General features: G+C 54.3%; 1 protein-coding gene across 1 annotated transcript in view; it reads left to right on the forward strand.

Moving 5' to 3' along the window:
* The window catches only part of LOC144488012 (dynein axonemal heavy chain 2-like), a gene marked incomplete at both ends in the record, with an annotated part of 107533 nt that extends 84489 nt beyond the window's left edge, over positions 1-23044 (forward strand). The window contains 12 exons of the mRNA XM_078206029.1: positions 95-228; positions 1358-1502; positions 2848-3047; positions 4582-4708; positions 7694-7880; positions 13188-13336; positions 13425-13608; positions 15830-16020; positions 17129-17320; positions 18197-18381; positions 20586-20814; positions 22893-23044. Coding sequence (XP_078062155.1) covers positions 95-228; positions 1358-1502; positions 2848-3047; positions 4582-4708; positions 7694-7880; positions 13188-13336; positions 13425-13608; positions 15830-16020; positions 17129-17320; positions 18197-18381; positions 20586-20814; positions 22893-23044 — 2075 coding nt within the window. The remainder of the gene's footprint in view (positions 1-94; positions 229-1357; positions 1503-2847; positions 3048-4581; positions 4709-7693; positions 7881-13187; positions 13337-13424; positions 13609-15829; positions 16021-17128; positions 17321-18196; positions 18382-20585; positions 20815-22892) is intronic.
* Positions 23045-24149: the final 1105 nt, after the last annotated feature.

Below are 24149 nucleotides of genomic sequence, written 5' to 3' on the forward strand. Positions count from 1 at the left end.
CTGGGAATGAAGTGAATGGTGGGGCCAGCGTCCGTCGTGTTGTAGTACAGAGCCAGCGGGTTTGTCTCGGTCTGCTTTTCCTCACTCTCTGTAGGGCCTCGAGGCGCAGTTACTGGGCAACGTGGTGAGGAAGGAGCGGCCTGAACTGGAGGAGCAGAAAGACTCACTGGTGATGAACATCGCAGCCGGCAAGAAGAAACTTAAAGAGCTTGAGGATGAAATTCTACGGTAAGAGGATGAGTTCGACCCCCAGCAAGGCCCAAAGGTCAAGGAGTCTGGCCGACACACACCGGGTAGCCCCAGCGGTTGCTGCTCACCGAACAGGGATGTGGGATCAGTTTGCTGGGTGACACAGTGGGTTAGCACTGCTGCCTCACAGCGCCAGGTACCCGGGTTCAATTCCCGGCTTGGGTCACTGTCTGCACCTTCTCCCTGTGTCTGCATGGGTTTCCTCCGGGTGCTCCGGTTTCCTCCCACACTCCAAAAATGGGCACAATAAGAAGTCTCACAACACCAGGTTGAAGTCCAACAGGTTAAAGTTCAAGATGATGAAGGAGCAGCGCTCCAAAAGCTCATGATTCCAAATAAACCTGTTGGATTTTAACCTGGTGTTGTGAGACTTCTTACTGTGCCCCAGTCCAACAGCGGCATCTCCACATCAGTCCAAAGATGTGCGGGTTAGGTGAATTGGCCATGGTAAATGTACGGGGTTACAGGGAAAGAGTGGGGATAGGGTCTTTGTAAGACACTCTGTGAGAGAATTGATGCAGACTTGATGGGCTGAATGGCCTCTTCTGCACTGTATGATTCTAAAGTAAAAGTAAAGTTTATTTATTAGCCACATGTAGGCTTACATTAACATTGCAATGAAGTTACTGTGAAAATCCCTAGTCGCCACACTCCGGCGCCTGTTCAGGTCGATGCACCTAACCAGACTGTGGGAGGAAACCGGAGCACCCGGGGGAAACTCACGCAGACACGGGGAGAACGTGCAGACTCCGCACAGACAGTGACCCCAAGCCGGGAATCGAACCCGGGTCCCTGGCGCTGTGAGGCAGCAGAGCTAACCCACTGTGCCACCGTGAGTCAGGAGCTCACCAGCGAGAGGCTAGTTCTCCTGTCAGCCCAGTCGCAGCCTGCATGTGTGGTCCTAGGAATGAGCGAATGTCCCCATCCAGTTAAATATCACATCAGCCGTAAACTGGTGTAAATTCAGCCTGCGAAGGCAAACGCTCCCACCTGTAACCACTCTGGAGTTGGCGGTGGGAGCGCGCTCCAGTTGGGACGTGGACTTTGGCTGATGCCCTGCCGCAATGCTGGATTGTCTGCTCACTCACTCCAATCCCCTCCTCTCCAGGTTGCTGAACGAGGCAACAGGCTCACTACTCGACGATGTACAACTCGTCAACACCTTGCAGACTTCGAAGGTAACTGCCACCGAGGTAGCAGAACAGATCGAGAGCAGCGAGACCACGGAGGTGAAAATCGACTCCGCTCGAGAGGTTAGTACACACACACACACACACACACGCACATCAACTGAACTCAACCCAACCCCGCGTGTGTGCACACAACAGCTACAGGCATCATTGGAGAGAGGGAAGTGGGTGAATTGCACCAACTCACCAAGCCTCCTCATGGCAGCACCTTTCAAACTCACCAGCACTGCCATCTAGAAGGTCAAGGGGCAGCAGATACCCGGGAACACCACCACTTGCACCTTCCCCTCCGAGTCACTCACCATCCTGACGCGGCCATTCCTTCACTGCCGCTCGGGTCAAAACCCTGCCTAGCAGCACTGTCGGAGAGCTGGCGCAGACTCAATGGGCAGAATGGCCTCCTTCTGCCCTGTAGGGGTTACAAAGAAAAGTACAGCACAGGAACAGGCCCTTCGGCCCTCCAAGCCCGTGCCGATCATGATGCCCTAACTAAGCTAACAAAGAAACCTCCTGCCCTTACTCGGTCGGTATCCCTCTCTTCCCGAGAATAGAGTGGTGGCCTACACCATGTGGACTGCAGTGATTCAAGAAGGCAACTCACCAGCACCTTCTCAAGGGGCAATATCTCAAGGATATTATTAAACGAGAAAGAATGCAGGAAATATTTACTAGGATGCTACCGGGGCTTGATGGATTGAGTTATAAGGAGAGGCTGGGTAGACTGGGACTTTTTTCTCTGGAGCGTAGGAGGCTGAGGGGTGACCTTATAGAGGTCTATAAAATAATGAGGGGCACAGATCAGCTAGATAGTCAATATCTTTTCCCAAAGGTAGGGGAGTCTAAAACTAGAGGGCATAGGTTTAAGGTGGGAGGGGAGAGATACAAAAGTGTCCAGAGGGGCAATTTTTTCACACAGAGGGTGGTGAGTGTCTGGAACAAGCTGCCAGAGGCAGTAGTAGAGGCGGGTACAATTTTGTCTTTTAAAAAGCGTTTAGACAGTTACATGGGTACGATGGGGAAAGAGGGATATGGGGCAAACGCGGGCAATTGGGATTAGCTTATGGGTTAAAACTGGGCAGCATGGACAAGTTGGGCCGAAGGGCCTGTTTCCATGCTGTAAACCTCGATGACTCTAATTATGGATGGGTAATGAATGCTGGGCCTAGCCAGCAATACCCACATCCCTTCCATTAATTAAACCACGAGGCAATAGGGTCATAGTCATAGAGTTTTACAGCACAGAAAGAGGCCCTTCAGCCCATCATGTCTGTGCTGGCCACCAGCCATCTCATACTGTTTACCAGCAGCCTGAGACTGAGAGTGAATGGGGCAGATCACCAATAACAGAGGGTTGTGGGTCACCGCGAACCACTGTTAAATGTCACCCCATATCTTTGTTTAACCTCAGGGGTACCGTTCGTGCGCTGAGCGAGCTTCCATCCTCTTCTTCGTCCTGAACGACATGGGCAAGATCGACCCCATGTACCAGTTTGCCTTGGACGCCTACATTGACCTCTTCAACCTGAGCATCGAGAAGAGCAAACGCAGCCCCAAGCTTCAGGAGCGGATCGTCAACCTCAACGAGTACCACACCTACGCTGTGTACAGGTACCCGGCCAGCGCACACTCCGTCCAGTGCGGGTTCAGGGGCAAGCAGCGCGAGCACCATGAGAGTAGAATGTGCTCTGCCCATCCACTGCCACTCCTACTGGAACACACACCATCAGCTTCACTGGACAAAACATATTGCCTGTTTGAAAAGTGGGCACTGATCAGCCCAACATGGCATGTGGCGTTCACCCGCACTGAGGAGGAATGTTCCCGATGGTGGGGGGAGTCCAGAACTAGGGGTCATAGTTTGAGGATAAGGGGGTAAACCTTTTAGGACTGAGGTGAGGAGAAATTTCTTCACCCAGAGGGTGGTGAATGTGTGAAATTCACTCCCACAGAAAGCAGTTGAGGCCAAAACGTTGTGTGATTTCAGGAAGAAATTAGATATCGCTCTTGGGGCTAAAGGGATCGAGGGATATGGGGGGGAAGGGGGTGATCAGGATATTGAAGTCGATGATCAGCCATGATCAAAATAGGATAAGGCCTGTTCCTGCTTCGAGTTTCTTTGTTTCTGTGGACTGTGAGCTGGAGGAGTAAAGTTTATTTATTAGTCACAAGTAAGGCTTACATTAACACTGCAGTGAAGTTACTGTGAAATTCTCCTAGTCGCCACACTCTGGCGTCTGTTTGGGTCAATGCACCCTAACCCGCACGTCTTTCAGACTGTGGGAGAAAACTGGAGCACCCGGAGGAAACCCACGCAGACACGGGGAGAACGTGCAGACTCCGCACAGACAGTGACCCAAGCCGGGAATGGAACCCGGGTCCCTGGCGCTGTGAGGCAGCAGGGCTAACCCACTGTGCCGCCCCCTCAAAGGCTTGAAGGCCTACTCCTGCTTCTAGTTTCTATGGACTGTGAGCTGGAGGCGAAGGGGAAAATGGAGCTGGAGTCGAGAGCAGGTCTGAAAGATATATAAAAATCTTCATCAAGACTCCAGAGACCAGGGAGGGGGCAAGACGGAGGGGGCAGAGGCATGGGGCTGAAAGCATGGCTGCACTGGCTGGAGTTAAGTGCAGAGGGAAGAAGGAACAGAGCAGGGGCTGGGGGGGAAGGCGGGTTCAGGATATTGAATTTGATGATCAGTCATGATCATAATGAATGGCGGAGCAGGCTCGAAGGGCCGAATGGCCTCCTCCTGCTGCTAGTTTCTAAGTTAGGCCATGCTGGAAGGTGATCGTTAGGGTGATTGAGGGGTTCCAGTCCAGTCTCCTGTAACCGGCTCATTGCTGATATAAATGAGACCAAGGTTATTCTGTATCCTAATGCCTAAATAACCCATTAGACTGTAACCCCACTGTAATCAATCTGTTTCTTCCTCTGAGATCTGTTATTGGTGACCAATACAACTTAGTGTTCCTCCTTCTCAGTGGGAGTGTTTAAATTGCCCCAGTGGAGTGAAGCCTGATCCACCTGTCGCTCCGAGATACACGTGCCGAGGGCTCTTTGATCTGTGATTGATGGTCAGTTTAGCAGTGGGAGTGTTTAAATTACCTCAGTGTAGTGAAGCCTGATCCACCTCTCACTCCCTAGATACACGTGCCGAGGGCTCTTTGAGCGACACAAGCTGCTTTTCAGCTTCCAGGTGTGCATCAAGATCCTGGAGGTCGCCGGCAAGCTCAACATGGACGAGTACAACTTCTTCCTGCGTGGGGGTGTGGTGAGTCTGAGGGAGGGGCCGGCGGGGCAGTGAATGTGTACCAGGGTTTGAGTGTACCAGACATGGTGTGGTGTGTACTAGCAAGAAGGTGGTGAGTGTACCAATGGTTGTGTGTACCAATGAGGATACAGTGTGTGTACCAGTGTCTGTGTGGTGTGTACCAGTGAGGATACAGTGAGTGTACCAGTGTCTGTGTGGTGTGTACCAGTGAGGATGCAGTGAGTGTACCAGTGTCTGTGTGGTGTGTACCAGTGAGGATGCAGTGAGTGTACCAGCGTCTGTGTGGTGTGTACCAATGAGGATACAGTGAGTGTACCAGTGTCTGTGTGGTGTGTGCCAGTGAGGATACAGTGAGTGTACCAGTGTCTGTGTGGTGTGTACCAGTGAGGATGCAGTGAGTGTACCAGTGTCTGTGTGGTGTGTACCAGTGAGGATGCTGTGAGTGTACCAGTGTCTGTGTGGTGTGTACCAGTGAGGATGCTGTGAGTGTACCAGTGTCTGTGTGGTGTGTACCAGTGAGGATGCAGTGAGCGTACCAGTGTCTGTGTGGTGTGTACCAGTGAGGATACAGTGAGTGTACCAGTGTCTGTGTGGTGTGTACCAGTGAGGATGCTGTGAGTGTACCAGTGTCTGTGTGGTGTGTACCAGTGAGGATGCTGTGAGTGTACCAGTGTCTGTGTGGTGTGTACCAGTGAGGATACAGTGTGTGTACCAGTGTCTGTGTGGTGTGTACCAGTGAGGATGCTGTGAGTGTACCAGTGTCTGTGTGGTGTGTACTAGTGAGGGTACAGTGAGTGTACCAGTGTCTGTGTGGTGTGTACCAGTGAGGATACAGTGAGTGTGCCAGTGTCTGTGTGGTGTGTAGCAGTGAGGATGCTGTGAGTGTACCAGTGTCTGTGTGGTGTGTACCAGTGAGGATACAGTGAGCGTACCAGTGTCTGTGTGGTGTGTACTAGTGAGGGTACAGTGAGTGTACCAGTGTCTGTGTGGTGTGTACCAGTGAGGATACAGTGAGCGTACCAGCGTCTGTGTGGTGTGTACCAGTGAGGATACAGTGAGTGTACCAGTGTCTGTGTGGTGTGTACCAGTGAGGATACAGCGAGTGTACCAGTGTCTGTGTGGTGTGTACCAGTGAGGGTACAGCGAGTGTACCAGTGTCTGTGTGGTGTGTACCAGTGAGGATACAGTGAGCGTACCAGTTTTTGTGTGGTGTGTACCAGTGAGGATACAGTGAGTGTACCAGTGTCTGTGTGGTGTGTACCAGTGAGGATACAGCGAGTGTACCAGTGTCTGTGTGGTGTGTACCAGTGAGGATACAGTGAGTGTACCAGTGTCTGTGTGGTGTGTACCAGTGAGGATACAGTGAGTGTACCAGTGTCTGTGTGGTGTGTACCAGTGAGGATACAGTGAGTGTACCAGTGTCTGTGTGGTACCTCTAGATTTTAATGCAGTGAGGGTGTGGGGAGGAGTGGTCTATCGATGGAGGATTTGAGCTTATGAGGGAGGGATAGAAGTGGAAAGTTTAGATTGAATATTGACTTCCCATCGCGTTGATAAACATCACCGTCCTGCATTTATATAGCACCTCTAATGCATTAAGACATCCCAAAGTGATTATCAAACAAAACCTCATAACAAGCCCAAAGGAGATATTGGGACAGGTGACACTGGATTGGTCAAAACATCAGACTTTCAGGAGTATTTAAAATGAGGCGAGAGAGAGACATTTAAGTTATGAAGAGAGGTTGGATAGGCTTGGGTTGTTTTCTCTGGAGCAGAGAAGACTGAGGGCGACCTGATTGAGGTCAAGATTATGAGGGGCATGGACAGGGTGGATAGGGAACAAGATATGTTCTTGATTGGTAAGGGGATCAAACGTTATGGGGAAAAGGCAGGAGAATGGGGTTGAGAAACATATCCGCCATAATCGAATGGCGGGGCAGACTCGATGGGCCGAATGGCCTAATTCTGCTCTGATATCTTATGGTCTTATGGCCTTAGTTGAAGGGTCAGTTAGGAGGGGACGTAGGTTCAGTGTGACGGGTAGGAGGTTTGGGGGGATTTGAGGAAAATCTTTTTACCCAGAGGGTGGTGAGGGTCTGGAATGCGCTGCCCGGGAGGGTGGTGGAGGCGGGATGCCTCACATCCTTTAACAAGTACCTGGATGAGTACTTGGCGCGTCACAACATTCAGGGCTACGGGCCAAGTGCGGGTAAATGGGATTGGGTGGGAGTTCAGATGTTTCTCACATGTCGGGAGTTCTGGTGTTCCTCACATGTCGGGAGTTCTGGTGTTCCTGACATGTCGGGAGTTCTGGTGTTCCTCACATGTCGGGAGTTCTGGTGTTCCTGACATGTCGGGAGTTCTGGTGTTCCTCACATGTCGGGAGTTCTGGTGTTCCTCACATGTCGGGAGTTCTGGTGTTCCTGACATGTCGGGAGTTCTGGTGTTCCTCACATGTCGGGAGTTCTGGTGTTCCTCACATGTCGGGAGTTCTGGTGTTCCTCACATGTCGGGAGTTCTGGTGTTCCTCACATGTCGGGAGTTCTGATGTTCCTCACATGTCGGGAGTTCTGGCGTTCCTCACATGTCGGTGCAGATTCGATGGGTCGAAGGGCCTCTTTTGCACTATTATTCTTTGATTAAGAGAATCCCAGAGCCCTGGAATGATTAAAAACGGGGATTTGAAAGAGGTCAGGGAACTTGCTGGGTTGAGGGGCCAGGGGAAGAGATGGGGGGGTCAGGAGGGGCCAGGCCCCGGAGGGATTTGAAAGCAGTAAGATGGGAGGCGAGGTCAGAGCGGGGGTTACAGGGAGAGAGGTGGGAGATGAGCAGTTTGATTTGTGTTGAGTCTAACACTGTGGATGTGGTGCTTCGAGGAACATGTCCCGCTCTGGAGGCAGCTTTGGGCCTTACAGAGAGTGGGATGCTGCTTATTGAAAGGTTCTAAAGCTGATCTGTCGCTTGTTTCCCTGCCTCGGACAGGTGTTAGATAGAGAAGAGCAGATGGACAACCCCTGTCCTGGTTGGCTTGCGGACATCAACTGGGACAACATCACGGAGCTCGATAAATTGACAAACTTCCACGGAATTATGAATTCCTTTGAACAGTATCCCAAGGATTGGCATGCCTGGTACACCAACGCTGAGCCAGAAACGGCAGTGCTACCAGGTGAGTGTCCTCAGAGCTGCCCGAGCACAGGCTCCTACAGAGCGCCCTCCTCGTTGGCCTTGAGGACTAGGACGCTGCAACAATTGTGACGATAGGTAGGCCTAAAAGGTAGGGATGTGTTCGGCACAACTTGTGGGGCCGAAGGGCCTGTTTTGTGCGGTAGTTTTTCTATGTTTCTGTGCTGTGCCTTTAGGAAATGCATTTGTGTCACGTTTCTTGTACAGGATGTGTTTTAGCAGACAGTTCTATTAGCCGGTGCCGCTTTGTCTGTAACAGGCAGCCCTATTGTTACTGCAGCAGCATAATTGATCTGAATTGCTGCATTGTTTGTGTTAATCAGGACGAATGCAGTTCTGTTATTTTGGTATTTTCCCCTGGGCGGGACGTGGCAAACGCCACTAGCTTTCGGAGCGCTGCTAAACCTGTTGGACTTTAACCTGGTGTTGTCAGACTCCTTACTGTGTTTACCCCAGTCCAACGCCGGCATCTCCACCTCAGGACGAGGCTTACACAGAGAAACCAAGTCACTTGCTGCTTGGAATTGTTAGAGAGAAGGTGCCTCACTTTCTCTCTCTGGATTTGGACACTGGGATCTGCCAGAAAATAAAGTCTCTCTGACGTTCTGCTGCTTGAAGATAATTCTTTCTCTGGAGGCTGCTGTGTGGGAGTCAGACGACAGGTGTCTGTCCAGAGGGGTTAAAAGGCTGGAAAGTAGCACCCACGTGAGCGTATATGTTGTGTGCTAACTGATTCTGAAGAAGGATTTATGTCTGTGGGGATATTGCTTACATTGGAACTATAGAGATAACTAGCAGTTAAGTATTTCAATTGGTAAAGTTTTGCTAATTCTTCTTGTTATATTCTAACTGTGTTCTTAAATAAAGTTTGTTTTATTAAAAGCTCCCTAGTGGGGCAGTCGAATCATACCTGGAGTGAAACACCTTATGCTCACACCAATGCTGAAATCAAAAACAGCACAGGAGCACAGTGGGTTAGCACTGCTCCCTCACAGCGCCAGGGACCCGGGTTCGATTCCCGGCTGGGTAGCACAGTGGTTAAACTGCTCCCTCACAGCACCAGAGACCCGGGGCAGCACGGTGACACAGTGGTTAACACTGCTGCCTCACAGCGCCAGGGACCCAGGGCAGCACGGTGACACAGTGGTTAACACTGCTGCCTCACAGCGCCAGGGACCCAGGGCAGCACGGTGACACAGTGGTTAGCACTGCTGCCTCACAGCGCCAGGGACCCAGGGCAGCACGGTGACACAGTGGTTAGCACTGCTGCCTCACAGCGCCAGGGACCCAGGGCAGCACGGTGACACAGTGGTTAACACTGCTGCCTCACAGCGCCAGGGACCCGGGGCAGCACGGTGACACAGTGGTTAGCACTGCTGCCTCACAGCGCCAGGGACCCAGGGCAGCACGGCGACACAGTGGTTAGCACTGCTGCCTCACAGCGCCAGGGACCCGGGGCAGCACGCTGGCACAGTGGGTTAGCACTGCTGCCTCACAGCGCCAGGGACCCGGGGCGACACGGTGGCACAGTGGGTTAGCACTGCTGCCTCACAGCGCCAGGGACCCGGGGCAGCACGGTGACACAGTGGTTAACACTGCTCCCTCACAGCGCCAGGGACCCGGGTTCGATTCCTGGCTCGGGTCACTGTCTGTGCGGAGTTTTGCATGTTCTCCCCGTGTCTGCGTGGGTTTCCTCCGGGTGCTCTGGTTTCCTCACACAGTCTGAAAGACGTGCTGGTTAGGTGCTAAATTCTCCCTCAGTGTAACCTGAACAGGAGCCGGAGTGTGGCGACTGGCGGACTTTCACAGTAACTTCATTGCAGTGTTAATGTCAGCCGACTTGTGACACTGATAAATATACTTTAAACTGATCTACACTCCCAGTCTCTCTCAACATTCCCAGCGACTAACTCCAATTGTTTATATCCAAGTCAGCCCCTGCCTTGTATTTCTGGGATGTTTTTTCCCAGCTGTATGGAGGCCAGTTCGTGAATCAACCAACTTTATCCTTCCTTCAGTCTGACCTTTCTCGTTAGATGGTTCTGTCCCACAGATCCTGCTCAGAACGGTTCCTCCATTGATAACCCCCACCCCATCCCTCCAGTGACAGTCCCCAGACACTGATCACCTTCTTCCCCCAACCCGCCTTGTCTCAGTAACCTCCCCCAGCCCCAACGGCCTTTGCAGAGTCGGAAAACACAGAACAGCGCAGCACAGAAACAGGCCCCTCAGCCCATTACAGCACAGGGACAGGCCCCTCAGCCCATTACAGCACAGGGACCGGCCCCTCAGCCCATTACAGCACAGGGACAGGCCCCTCAGCCCATTACAGCACAGGAACAGGCCCCTCAGCCCATTACAGCACAGGAACAGGCCCCTCAGCCCATTACAGCACAGGAACAGGCCCCTCAGCCCATTACAGCACAGGAACAGGCCCCTCAGCCCATTACAGCACAGAAACAGGCCCCTCAGCCCATTACAGCACAGGAACAGGCCCCTCAGCCCATTACAGCACAGAAACAGGCCCCTCAGCCCATTACAGCACAGGGACAGGCCCCTCAGCCCATTACAGCACAGGGACAGGCCCTTCAGCCCATTACAGCACAGGAACAGGCCCCTCAGCCCATTACAGCACAGGAACAGGCCCCTCAGCCCATTACAGCACAGGAACAGGCCCCTCAGCCCATTACAGCACAGGAACAGGCCCCTCAGCCCATTACAGCACAGGAACAGCCCTTCAGCCCATTACAGCACAGAAACAGGCCCCTCAGCCCATTACAGCACAGGAACAGGCCCCTCAGCCCATTACAGCACAGGAACAGGCCCCTCAGCCCATTACAGCACAGGAACAGGCCCCTCAGCCCATTACAGCACAGGAACAGGCCCCTCAGCCCATTACAGCACAGGAACAGGCCCTTCAGCCCATTACAGCACAGGAACAGGCCCCTCAGCCCATTACAGCACAGGAACAGCCCCTTTGGCCCATTACAGCACAGGAACAGGCCCCTCAGCCCATTACAGCACAGGAACAGCCCCTTTGGCCCATTACAGCACAGGAACAGGCCCCTCGGCCCATTACAGCACAGGAACAGCCCCTTTGGCCCATTACAGCACAGGAACAGGCCCCTCAGCCCATTACAGCACAGGAACAGGCACTTTGGCCCATTACAGCACAGGAACAGGCCCCTCAGCCCATTACAGCACAGGAACAGCCCCTTTGGCCCATTACAGCACAGGAACAGGCCCCTCAGACCATTACAGGACAGCAACAGGCCCTTCTGCCCATTACAGCACAGGAACAGGCACTTTGGCCCATTACAGCACAGACACAGGCCCTTCGGCCCATTACAGCACAGGAACAGGCCCTTCAGCCCATTACAGCACAGGAACAGGCCCCTCAGACCATTACAGGACAGCAACAGGCCCTTCTGCCCATTACAGCACAGGAACAGGCCCTTTGGCCCATTACAGCACAGGAACAGGCCCCTCAGCCCATTACAGCACAGGAACAGGCCCCTCAGCCCATTACAGCACAGGAACAGGCCCCTCAGCCCATTACAGCACAGACACAGGCCCCTCAGCCCATTACAGCACAGGAACAGGCCCCTCAGCCCATTACAGCACAGGAACAGGCCCCTCAGCCCATTACAGCACAGACACAGGCCCCTCAGCCCATTACAGCACAGGGACAGGCCCTTTGGCCCATTACAGCACAGGGACAGGCCCCTCAGACCATTACAGGACAGCAACAGGCCCTTCTGCCCATTACAGCACAGGAACAGGCCCTTTGGCCCATTACAGCACAGGAACAGCCCCTTTGGCCCATTACAGCACAGGAACAGGCCCCTCAGCCCATTACAGCACAGGAACAGCCCCTTTGGCCCATTACAGCACAGGAACAGCCCCTTTGGCCCATTACAGCACAGGAACAGGCCCCTCAGCCCATTACAGCACAGGAACAGGCCTTCAGCCCATTACAGCACAGGAACAGGCCCTTTGGCCCATTACAGCACAGACACAGGCCCTTCGGCCCACGATATTATGCTGAACATGATGCCAAATTAAACTCATCCCTTCTACCTGCCGTTGCTCCATATCCCTCTGTTCCTTGCATATTCATGTGCTCATCTAAAAGTCCCTGCACCACCACCCCTGGCAGCGCGTTCCAGATACCCACCACTGTCTGTGTAAAGAACTTACCCTCACATCTCCGCTGAACTTTCCCTCTCTCACCTTGAGTGCACGCCCCCCAGTATTAGACATTTCAAATCTGGGGGAAAGAGACCCTCTCTACACCTCTCATCGTGTTATAAAAGCAGGGGGGTGACGGTGGCTGGTTCTGCCCAGCAGAGAGTCTAAATGAGTGGGCGAGGGTCTGGCAGATGGGGTACAATGTTGGCAAATGTGAGGTCATCCATTTTGGCAGGAATAACAGCAAAATGGACTATTATTTAAATGGTAAAAAATTGCAGCATGCTGCTGTGCAGAGGGACCTGGGTGTCCTTGTGCAGGAATCACAAGGTGTTGATTTGCAGGTGCAGCAGGTAATTAAGAAGGCAAATGGAATTTTGTCCTTCATTGCGAGAGGGATGGAGTTTAAAAACAGCGAGGTTATGTTGCAGCTGTATAAGGTGCTGGTGAGGCCACACCTGGAGTGCTGTGTACAGTTTTGGTCTCCTTACTTGAGAAAGGATATACTGGCACTGGAGGGGGTGCAGAGGAGATTCACTAGGTTGATTCCGGAGTTGAGAGGGTTGGCTTATGAGGAGAGACTGAGTAGACTGGGGCTATACTCATTGGAATTCAGAAGAATGAGGGGAGATCTTATAGAAACATGTAAGATTGTGAAGGGAATAGATGAGATAGAAGCAGGGAAGTTGTTTCCACCGGCGGGTGAAACTAGAACTAGGGGGCATGGCCTCAAAATAAGGGGAAGCAGATTTAGGACTGAGTTGAGGAGGAACTTCTTCACACAAAGGGTTGTGAATCTGTGGAATTCCCTGCCCAGTTGAGGCTACCTCATTGAATGTTTTTAAGGCAAGGATAGATAGATTTTTGAAGAGTAAAGGAATTAAGGGTTATGGTGAGCGGGCGGGTAAGTGGAGCTGAGTCCACGGAAAGATCAGCCATGATCTTATTGAATGGCGGAGCAGGCTCGAGGGGCCGAATGGCCTCCTCCTGCTCCTGGTTCTTATGTAAAAGCAGGGGGTGAGGGTGGTTGGTTCTGCCCGGCGGGGGCAGCTTCTGCTGCTGGTTCTAATCCCCCTTTCTCTGCGTTTGTCTTCTTCAGTGGAATGGGATAACACCTGCAACGAGCTGCAGCGCATGCTGATCGTACGCTCCCTGCGACAGGACCGCATCGCGTTCTGCGTCACCTCGTTCATCGTCAACAACCTGGGCTCCAGGTTTGTGGAGCCGCCAGTGCTGGATATGAAATCGGTCAGTGAGTGACGGGGGTGCCAAACACTCAGATCAGTGCAGGCCGTCTCCCCGGAAGCACTAACGCCACCTCCCCCTTCCTCAACAGGTCATTGATGATTCCAACTCTCGCACCCCACTCATCTTCGTGCTCTCCCCGGGGGTGGATCCCACCAACTCCCTGCTGCAGCTGGCAGACTACTCGGGCATGGCTAGCCGCTTCCTCGCACTCTCTCTGGGCCAGGGACAAGCGCCCATCGCCACGCGAATGATCACAGAGGGCGTGTCCGAAGGTACGGCAAGCCGCGCGGCAATCTCAGTCCTGTCCCGGGATAGCACGGGAGGAGGAAGGCCGAAGGGCCTGTCGCAAAGCATTCACAGTATTGAAACAAGCCATTCAGCCCGATTGCACCAAGCTTACCCAGCTTCCCCTTCAATGTCTCTGCTCTGCTCACCTCAATCACTCCCCGTGGGGCAAGTCCCATGTTCTGTCCACTCCCCGTGGGAGCCGAGTCCCACATTCTCCCCACACCCCGTGGGAGCGAGTCCCACATTCTCCCCACTCCCTGCGAGAGCGAGTCCCACATTCTCCCCACTCCCTGCGAGAGCGAGTCCCACATTCTACCCACTCCCCGTGGGGCGAGTCCCACATTCTCCCCACTCCCTGTGGGAGCGAGTCCCACATTCTCCCCACTCCCCCCATGGGAGCGAGTCCCACATTCTCCCCACTCCTCGTGGGAGCGTGTCCCACATTCTCCCCACTCGCCGTGGGAGCGTGTCCCACATTCTCCCCACTCCCTGTGGGAGCGAGTCCCACATTCTCCCCTCACTCCCCCGTGGAAGCGAGTCCCACATTCTCCCCACTCCCCCGTGGGAGCGAGTCCCACATTCTCCCCACTCCCTGTGGGAGCGAGTCCCACATTCTCCCCACTCCCCCCATGGGAGCGAGTCCCACATTCTCCCCACTCCTCGTGGGAGCGTGTCCCACATTCTCCCCACTCGCCGTGGGAGCGTGTCCCACATTCTCCCCACTCCCTGTGGGAGCGAGTCCCACATTCTCCCCTCACTCCCCCGTGGAAGCGAGTCCCACATTCTCCCCACTCCCCCGTGGGAGCGAGTCCCACATTCTCCCCACTCCCTGTGGGAGCGAGTCCCACATTCTCCCCACTCCCCCCATGGGAGCGAGTCCCACATTCTCCCCACTCCTCGTGGGAGCGTGTCCCACATTCTCCCCACTCGCCGTGGGAGCGTGTCCCACATTCTCCCCACTCCCTGTGGGAGCGAGTCCCACATTCTCCCCTCACTCCCCCGTGGAAGCGAGTCCCGCATTCTCCCTCTGGGAGCGAGTCCCACATTCTCCCCACTCCCCCCATGGGAGCGAGTCCCACATTCTCCCCACTCCTCGTGGGAGCGTGTCCCACATTCTCCCCACTCACCGTGGGAGCGGGTCCCACATTCTCCCCACTCCCCATGGGAGCGAGTCCCACATTCTCCCCACTCCCCGTGGGAGCGGGTCCCACATTCTCCCCACTCCCCATGGGAGCGAGTCCCACATTCTCCCCACTCCCCGTGGGAGTGAGTCCCACATTCTTCCCACTCCCCCGTGGGAGCGAGTCCCACATTCTCCCCCACTCCCCATGGGAGCGAGTCCCACATTTTCCCCACTCCCCGTGGGAGCGAGTCCCACATTCTCCCCACTCCCCGTGGGAGCGAGTCCCACATTCTTCCCACTCCCCCGTGGGAGCGAGTCCCACATTCTCCCCACTCCCCCATGGGAGCGAGTCCCACATTCTCCCCACTCCCTGTGGGAGCGGGTCCCACATTCTCCCCACTCCCCGTGGGAGCGGGTCCCACATTCTCCCCACTCCCCGTGGGAGCGAGCCCCACATTCTCCCCACTCCCCGTGGGAGTGAGTCCCACATTCTCCCCATTCCCTGTGGGAGCGAGTCCCACATTCTCCCCACTCCCCGTGGGAGCGAGCCCCACATTCTCCCCACTCCCCGTGGGAGCGAGTCCCACATTCTCCCCATTCCCTGTGGGAGTGAGTCCCACATTCTCCCCACTCCCCGTGGGAGCGACTCCCACATCCTCCCCACTCCCCGTGGGAGCGAGTCCCACATTCTCCCCACTCCCCGTGGGAGCGAGTCCCACATTCTCCCCTGGTTCTGGTCCTATTTGAAATTGAAACATCTTGTTGAAGCCAAGCTCTATTCTGGTTCCTGCAGCTTGACAGATTGTGTCGAGCCCTGTCAAAGCTGCTTGTTAAATGGCTCTCACCTTGGTTAAACCCCTCTCAGTCGATCATCCAGACAAACCTCGGGCTCCTCTCTTTCCCCCCGTCCCGGCAGACAGCTTCTCTGGAACGTGCACCTGTGCGGGTGTTCACTCTGCGGATTGGTGAAGTGGGAGTTTCTGTTGTCTGTGATGGTCACGGGCCTCCCGTGTCCAGGGGTAAGAGAGTGACCACGCTGAGGGAACACCAGCTGATCTGCTTCCTCTCTGTGTAACCGACAGGAAACTGGGTGTTCCTCGCAAACTGCCACCTCTCGCTCTCCTGGATGCCACAGTTGGATAAGCTGATAGAACAGCTGCAGATCCAGGATCCGCACCCGGACTTCCGTCTCTGGATAAGTTCCAGCCCGCATCCCGACTTTCCAGTCTCCATCCTACAGACCAGCATCAAGATGACAACAGAGCCACCAAAGGTAATCCCAGGAGCGGGTGTCTCCGTCCAGCCGTCACACGCCCCCCTCGCTGGTTCAATGTCCCCCCCAGCGTGCCCGGAGGTAGCAAATACCCAGTGAGGAGAGGGCGCCAGACTAGAGGCAGCTGGGCTGGGGAATGGTGAGGAGTTGGTCTCTGGGTTCAGCTTGATGCTCAAGGTGAGCTTCTGGGCCATGACACACACCCTATTTGATTATGGATTCGTGGGACATGTGCGTCGCTGGCTGGGCCCAGCATTTATTGCCCATCCCTAGTTGCCCTTGGAGGGCAGTTGAGAGTCACCCCCATTGGCTGTGGCTCTGGAGTCACATGCAGGCCAGACCGGGGTAAGGACGGCAGATTTCCTTCCCGAAAGGAACCAGATGGGTTTTTCCCACAATCGACAATGGGTCATCAGTAGATTCTTAATTCCAGATATTTTTTATTGAATTCAAATTCCACCGTCTGCCGCGGCGGGATTCGAACCCAGGGTCCCCAGAACATTAGCTGAGTTCAAAAGAGAAAATGCTGGAAAGTCTCAGCAGGTCTGGCAGCCTCTGTAAGGAGAGCAAAGAGCTGGCGTTTCGAGTCCAGATGAGCCTTTGTCAAAGCTGTCAGCTCCTCTTCTCTCCTCATTGCCAGACCCGCTGAGATTTTCCAGCGTTTCTTCGTTCCAGATTCCAGCCTCCGCAGTAATTTGCTTCGATCCATGAGCTGAGTTTCTGGATGTGATAGTTCAGTGAGATTACCACGAGGCCATCTCCTCCCCTGGTGGTACAGACAGCTCAGAGGTCCGAGCTTGATCTCCTCCGTCCCTGGGAGAGGGGACTGCTATTGCCACAAAGGAACATGCCCAGTGCCGGTCCCGCTCTTCCCGACTGACAGACTGTGCCAGCCTCTTCCACCCCCGCCTCTCCCGCTCCCTTTGGCAGGCGGCACTCAGCCGGAGCCCGGCACCATTTAGTGGGATGCTTCAGTGACTGGACGTGCAAACCGTGACGGTTCTCCAGAAGGCTCGAAGCCCGGCTCACTTGCCCCTTTTGCTAACGCTTGTCTCTCTTTCTCTCTCTCTCTCTCTCCCCCACCCCGGGCCACGCGCCCCCACCTCAGGGCATCAAAGCAAACATGAAGCGTTTGTACAACCTGGTGTCGCATCAGCAATTCAAACGCTGCTCCAAGCCCAGGAAATACAAAAAGCTGCTCTTTGCCCTGTGCTTCTTCCACAGCATCCTGCTGGAACGCAAGAAATTCCAGCAACTCGGCTGGAATATCATCTACGGCTTCAACGACTCCGACTTTGAGGTAGGCGTGTGTAATCAGAGTGACTGGGAACAGATTTACGGGAACCTGCCCTCTTCCCCACTCCACTCATTAATGTCCACACCATACATTCCAATTTCAACAAAATGTCTTTCTGCTCACCGAGCGTGGCCTGCAGAGTGTGCCCCCTGTCCCATCAAACACTCCCAGGACAGGTACAGCACGGGGTTCGATACAGAGTAAAGCTCCCTCTGCACTGTCCCCCATCAAACACTCCCAGGACAGGTGCAGCACGGGGTTAGATACAGAGTAAAGCTCCCTCTACACTGTCCCCCATCAAACACTCCCAGGCCAGGTACAGCACGGGGTTAGATACAGAGTAAAGCTCCCTCTGCACTGTCCCACATCAAACACTCCCAGGACAGGTACAGCACGGGGTTAGATACAGAGTAAAGCTCCCTCTACACTTTCCCCATCAAACACTCCCAGGACAGGTACAGCACGGGGTTAGATACAGAGTAAAGCTCCCTCTACACTGTCCCCCATCAAACACTCCCAGGACAGGTACAGCACGGGGTTGGATACAGAGTAAAGCTCCTCTACACTGTCCCCCATCAAACACTCCCAGGACAGGTACAGCACGGGGTTAGATACAGAGTAAAGCTCCCTCTACACTGTCCCCCATCAAACACTCCCAGGACAGGTACAGCACGGGGTTAGATACAGAGTAAAGCTCCCTCTACACTGTCCCCATCAAAAACTCCCAGGACAGGTACAACACGGGGTTAGATACAGAGTAAAGCTCCCTCTACACTGTCCCCATCAAACACCACTGAAGAGTACCAAGTCTATCCAGGTCTGTTGAGTGGAGCAGACGGACTGGGTCAGTGGAACTCAAACACACTGTCTGTGCTGCAGGTGTCTGAAAACCTGCTCAGCATTTACCTGGATGAATACGAGGCAACACCTTGGGACGCTCTCAAGTACCTGATTGCGGGGGTGAATTACGGAGGCCATGTTACTGATGACTGGGATCGCCGACTGCTGACCACATACATCAACGACTATTTCTGTGACCAGGCTGTCGCCAGTCCTTACTTCAAGTAAGTTTCATTTTTCACTCTGTGAAGTGCCACCACTGCCAAAGACCCAGTGACATTCAGCCAGATAAATGCCTTTCAGTGGCACGGTGTAGCAAGAAATCAATGTTCCAGTTAGTGCGTTAACGAGGAACAGTAAACCTTTCTCCCTACTCGTTTTCCAAGAATCACTGACGCAGAGACAGAAGTAGCCCGCTCCCTCTGGCTACTGCTCTCACTAACCTTTCCCCAGAACACGCTGTTCAAAACTCTGCAACAACGAGTGCCCCAAGGTGTGGGGGACGTGGGAGTTCTGGCACTTTCTCCCTCACGGTGGCACAGTGGGTTCGCACTGCTGCCTCACAGCGCCAGGGACACGGGTTCGATTCCCGGCTTGGGTGACTGTGTGGAGTCTGCACGTTCTCCCTGTGTCTGCGTGGGTTTCCTCCGGCTGCTCCGGTTTCCTCCCACACTCCAAAGACGTGCTGGTTAGGGTGCATTGGGCCGTGCTGAATTCTCCCTCAGTGTTACCCAAACAGGTGCCAGAGTGTGGCGACGAGGGGATTTTCACAGTAACTTCATTGCCGCGTTAATGTAAGCCTATTTGTGACACTAATAAATAAACTTAAACGGTGATAGGATGTGGGTCTGTAATTCCCCCACACGGTGATGGGACGGGGGGTCTGTGATTCCCCCACACGGTGATGGGACGGGGGTCTGTGATTCCCCCACACGGGGACAGGACGGGGGTCTGTGATTCCCCCACACGGTGATGGGACGGGGGGTCTGTAATTCCCCCACACGGTGACGGGACGGGGGTCTGTGATTCCCCCACACGGTGATGGGACGGGGGTCTGTAATTCCCCCACACGGTGACGGGACGGGGGTTTGTAATTCCCCCACACGGTGATGGGACGGGGGTCTGTGATTCCCCCACACGGTGATGGGACGGGGGGGTCTGTAATTCCCCCACACGGTGATGGGACGGGGGTCTGTGATTCCCCCACACGGTGATGGGACGGGGGGGTCTGTGATTCCCCCACACGGTGATGGGACGGGGGGTCTGTGATTCCCCCACACGGTGATGGGACGGGGGGTCTGTGATACCCCCACACGGGGATGGGACGGGGGTCTGTGATTCCCCCACACGGTGATGGGACGGGGGTCTGTGATTCCCCCACACGGTGATGGGACGGGGGTCTGTGATTCCCCCACACGGTGATGGGACGGGGGTCTGTGATACCCCCACACGGTGATGGGACGGGGGTCTGTGATTCTCCCACACGGTGACGGGACGCGGGTCTGTGATTCCCCCACACGGTGACGGGACGGGGGCGTCTGTGATTCCCCCACACGGTGATGGGACGGGGGGTCTGTGATACCCCCACACGGGGATGGGACGGGGGTCTGTGATTCCCCCACACGGTGATGGGACGGGGGTCTGTGATTCCCCCACACGGTGATGGGACGGGGGTCTGTGATTCCCCCACACGGTGACTCGGGGGGGTCTGTGATTCCCCCACACGGTGACTCGGGGGGGTCTGTGATTCCCCCACACACGGTGACGGGACGGGGGGTCTGTGATCCCCCCACACGGTGACGGGACGGGGGTCTGTGATTCCCCCACACGGTGATGGGACGGGGGGTCTGTGATTCCCCCACACGGTGACGGGACGGGGGTCTGTGATCCCCCACACGGTGATGGGACGGGGGTCTGTGATTCCCCACACGGTGATGGGACGGGGGTCTGTGATTCCCCCACACGGTGACTCGGGGGGGTCTGTGATTCCCCCACACGGTGATGGGACGGGGGTCTGTGATTCCCCCACACGGTGATGGGACGGGGGTCTGTGATTCCCCCACACGGTGATGGGACGGGGGTCTGTGACTCCCCCACACGGTGATGGGATAAGGATTTACTTTCCCATAATTTTGATCTCCTAACTCTCCCCATCATCCAACTGATGACAGCCTCTAATCCTGTGACTCTTGGTCGTGCCTGACAGAGATGTGAGACATTTGCTGTTCTGCTGTGAATTCCCCAGTATGGGATGCCATTTTATATTCACCATGCTTTCCGAGTGCATGGAGTTCATGTTTGTAACCTAGCCCTAATTTAATGATTTATTAAATCTTCTGTGCTTGAAGATTCCTTCCCCATACCCCACCCAAACAGTATTCTTTCTGTCGAGATCATTTCTAATGTGCATGCTTTGCGTTCCTCTCAGACTCTCCATATTGGATAATTACTACATCCCCAAAGATGGGGACCTGGAATCTTACCAAGAGTACATCAACATGCTGCCTGCGATGGAACACCCCGAGGCCTTCGGGCAACACCCCAACGCTGATGTGGCCAGTGAGATCATCGAGGCTCTCAGACTCTTCGACACCCTGCTGTCGCTGCAGCCACAGGTCACCACCGCTGGGGGCAAGGGAATGACCAGGGAGGAAAAGGTAAAACCCTCCGCTCGACAAGAGGGCACACTCCCTCACTCCCTGTGAATGTCACATCCCCAGCAAACCCCCACGGTGCGCACCCTCAGCGAGTCAGAAAATAACCTCTCCCCGCACTCCGCAACCCTCTGCTCCCGAGTGTGAACCTGAAATATCCCACGTCCGTATTGGGAGAAGAACGGGGATTGGATAACAAACAGGAAGCAGAGAGTTGGGGCATTTTCAAGTTAGCAGGCTGTGACCACTGGAGGCCACGAGGATCAGTGCTGGGCCCTCCAATATTTACAAGTTATATTAGTGACTTAGATGAAAAGATAAAAAGTAATTTTCTCATCCTGAAGGTGCGGGGTGGGGGGGGGGGGTGTGCGAGGGGTGGATTGGCCATGCTAAATTGCCCCTTAGTGTCCAAAGATGTGCAGGATAGGTGGATTTTCCATGGTGAATATGTGGGCTTACGGGGATAGGCAAGGGGAGAGGGCCTGGGTAAGATGGTCTGTCAGAGAGTCGGTGCAGACTCGATGGGCTGAATGGCCTCTTCTGCACTGTAGGATTCTATGATTCAATGAATCCGATGATACGAAGCTAGGTAGGGATACAAGCTGTGAGGAGGACACAAAGTGACTGCAAAGGGCTACAGACGGGTTAGGTGAGTGTGAAACAAGTTGACGGAGTGTAACGTGGGGAAGTGTGAGGTTATTCAGTTTGGTCTTAAACCTGTGACTCAGGGAGGCTTGGGTGTGAGCAAGCAGTGCAGCAGGCAATTCGGAAGGCCGATGGCATGTTGGCCTTTATTGCAAGGGGATCGGTGTGCAGGAATCACAAAACTTTGCTGCATTTGTACAGGGTCTTGGTGAGAACACATCAGGAATAGTGAATGCAGTTTTGATCTCCACATTTCAGAAAAGATGCACTTGCACTGGAGCTGGTACAGCGAAGGTTCACTCAGTAGCTCCCTGGGATCACAGAGTGGGATGGGGGGTGGTTTGTCCTATGATGAGAGGCTGAGGAAATAAAACTTTTATTCTCTGGGGGTTTAGAAGAATGAGAGGTGACCCCATTGAAACGTACAAAGATTCTGAGTGGGTTTGACAGGGTGGGCCCTGAGGGATTGTTTCCGCTGGCCCGGGGGGAATCTGAAACACGGGGGCACAGTCTCAGGAGAAGGATCGAGACGAGGAGAAATGTCTTCACCCAAAGGGTTGTGAATCTTTGGAATTCTCTCCCCGGGGGTGCTGTGGATGTTCAAACAAAAACAGAAAATGCTGGAAAATCCCAGCAGGTCTGACAGGATATGTGGAGAGAGGATAGAGCTGACGTTTCGAGCCTGGATGACCCTTCACAGGAGCGGCAGGGTGGCACGGTGGGTTAGCACAGCTGCCTCACAGCACCAGCGACCTGGGTTCAATTCCCGGCTTGGGTCACTGTCTGTCTGCACATTCTCCCCCGTGTCTGCGTGGGTTTCCTCCGGGTGCTCCGGTTTCCTCCCACAGTCCAAAGATGTGCGGGTTAGGTGGATTGGCCGTGCTAAATTAACCCGAGTGCCAGGGGGACTAGCAGGATAAATGTGTGGGGTTGTAGGGATAGGGCCTGGGTGGGATTGTGGTCGGTGCAGACCCGATGGGCTGAATGGCCTCCTTCTGCACTGTAGGGATTCTATGGTTCTTGATTGATCAGAGCTGGGTGCGGGTACTCCATCATTGACTATATTTACCGCTGTGGGACAGGCAGATTTTAGATCTTTCGGGGAATTAAGGGATACGGGGAGCGGTTGGGAGAATTGAGTTGAAGACCAAGATGAGCCATGATAGTATTGCACGATGGAGCACGCTGGATGGGCAGAATGGTCTACTCCTGTTCCTGTTCCTTATGTTCAGGGCTATTCCCCACAGCCAAAATCACTAAAACAGATTGGCTGGCCCGCATCATGTTGCAGTCTGTGGGATCTTGCTGTGCGCAAATTGGCTACCTTGTTTCCTGCATTACCGCGGTAACAGCACCTCAGTTAGAGATTCCTTCAGTAGCTGGGAAGCAGGTTGCGTAACGGCGCACGGTGTCCTCACTCTGTCTTGTCACTAAAGGTGCTCGAGCTATCGGCCGATGTGTTACAAAGGACCCCCGAGGATCTGGACTATGAAGGCACGTGTCTGATGCTGTTGGACGACAACTCGCCCCTGAATGTCGTACTGCTGCAGGAGATCCAGCGTTATAACATTCTCCTGGAAATCATCAGGTAGGAGCAACGCTTGGCTGATCATTCCCTCGACACTGTCCCCATCAAACACTCCCAGGACAGGTACAGCACGGGGTTAGATACAGAGTAAAGCTCCCTCGACACTGTCCCCATCAAACACTCCCAGGACAGGTACAGCACGGGGTTAGATACAGAGTAAAGCTCCCTCTACACTGTCCCCCATCAAACACTCCCAGGACAGGTACAGCATGGGGTTAGATACAGGGTAAAGCTCCCTCTACACTGTCCCCATCAAACACTCCCAGGACAGGTACAGCACGGGGTTAGATACAGAGTAAAGCTCCCTCTACACTGTCCCCATCAAACACTCCCAGGACAGGTACAGCCGGGGTTAGATACAGAGTAAAGCTCCCTCTACACAGTCCCCATCAAACACTCCCAGGACAGGTACAGCACGGGGTTAGATACAGAGTAAAGCTCCCTCGACACTGTCCCCATCAAACACTCCCAGGACAGGTACAGCACGGGGTTAGATACAGAGTAAAGCTCCCTCTACACTGTCCCCCATCAAACACTCCCAGGACAGGTACAGCACGGGGTTAGATACAGAGTAAAGCTCCCTCGACACTGTCCCCATCAAACACTCCCAGGACAGGTACAGCACGGGGTTAGATACAGAGTAAAGCTCCCTCTACACTGTCCCCCATCAAACACTCCCAGGACAGGTACAGCACGGGGTTAGATACAGAGTAAAGCTCCCTCTATACTGTTCCCCATCAAACACTCCCAGGACAGGTACAGCACGGGGTTAGATACAGAGTAAAGTTCCCTCTACACTGTCCCCCATCAAACACTCCCAGGACAGGTACAGCACGGGGTTAGATACAGAGTAAAGCTCCCTCTACACTGTCCCCATCAAACACTCCCAGGACAGGTACAGCACGGGGTTAGATACAGAGTAAAGTTCCCTCTACACTGTCCCCATCAAACACTCCCAGGACAGGTACAGCACGGGGTTCGATACAGAGTAAAGCTCCCTCTACACTGTCCCCATCAAACACTCCCAGGACAGGTACAGCACGGGGTTAGATACAGAGTAAAGCTCCCTCTACACTGTCCCCCATCAAACACTCCCAGGACAGGT

Source organism: Mustelus asterias, unplaced genomic scaffold (assembly GCF_964213995.1).
Source record: "Mustelus asterias unplaced genomic scaffold, sMusAst1.hap1.1 HAP1_SCAFFOLD_1201, whole genome shotgun sequence".
NCBI lineage: Eukaryota > Metazoa > Chordata > Chondrichthyes > Carcharhiniformes > Triakidae > Mustelus > Mustelus asterias.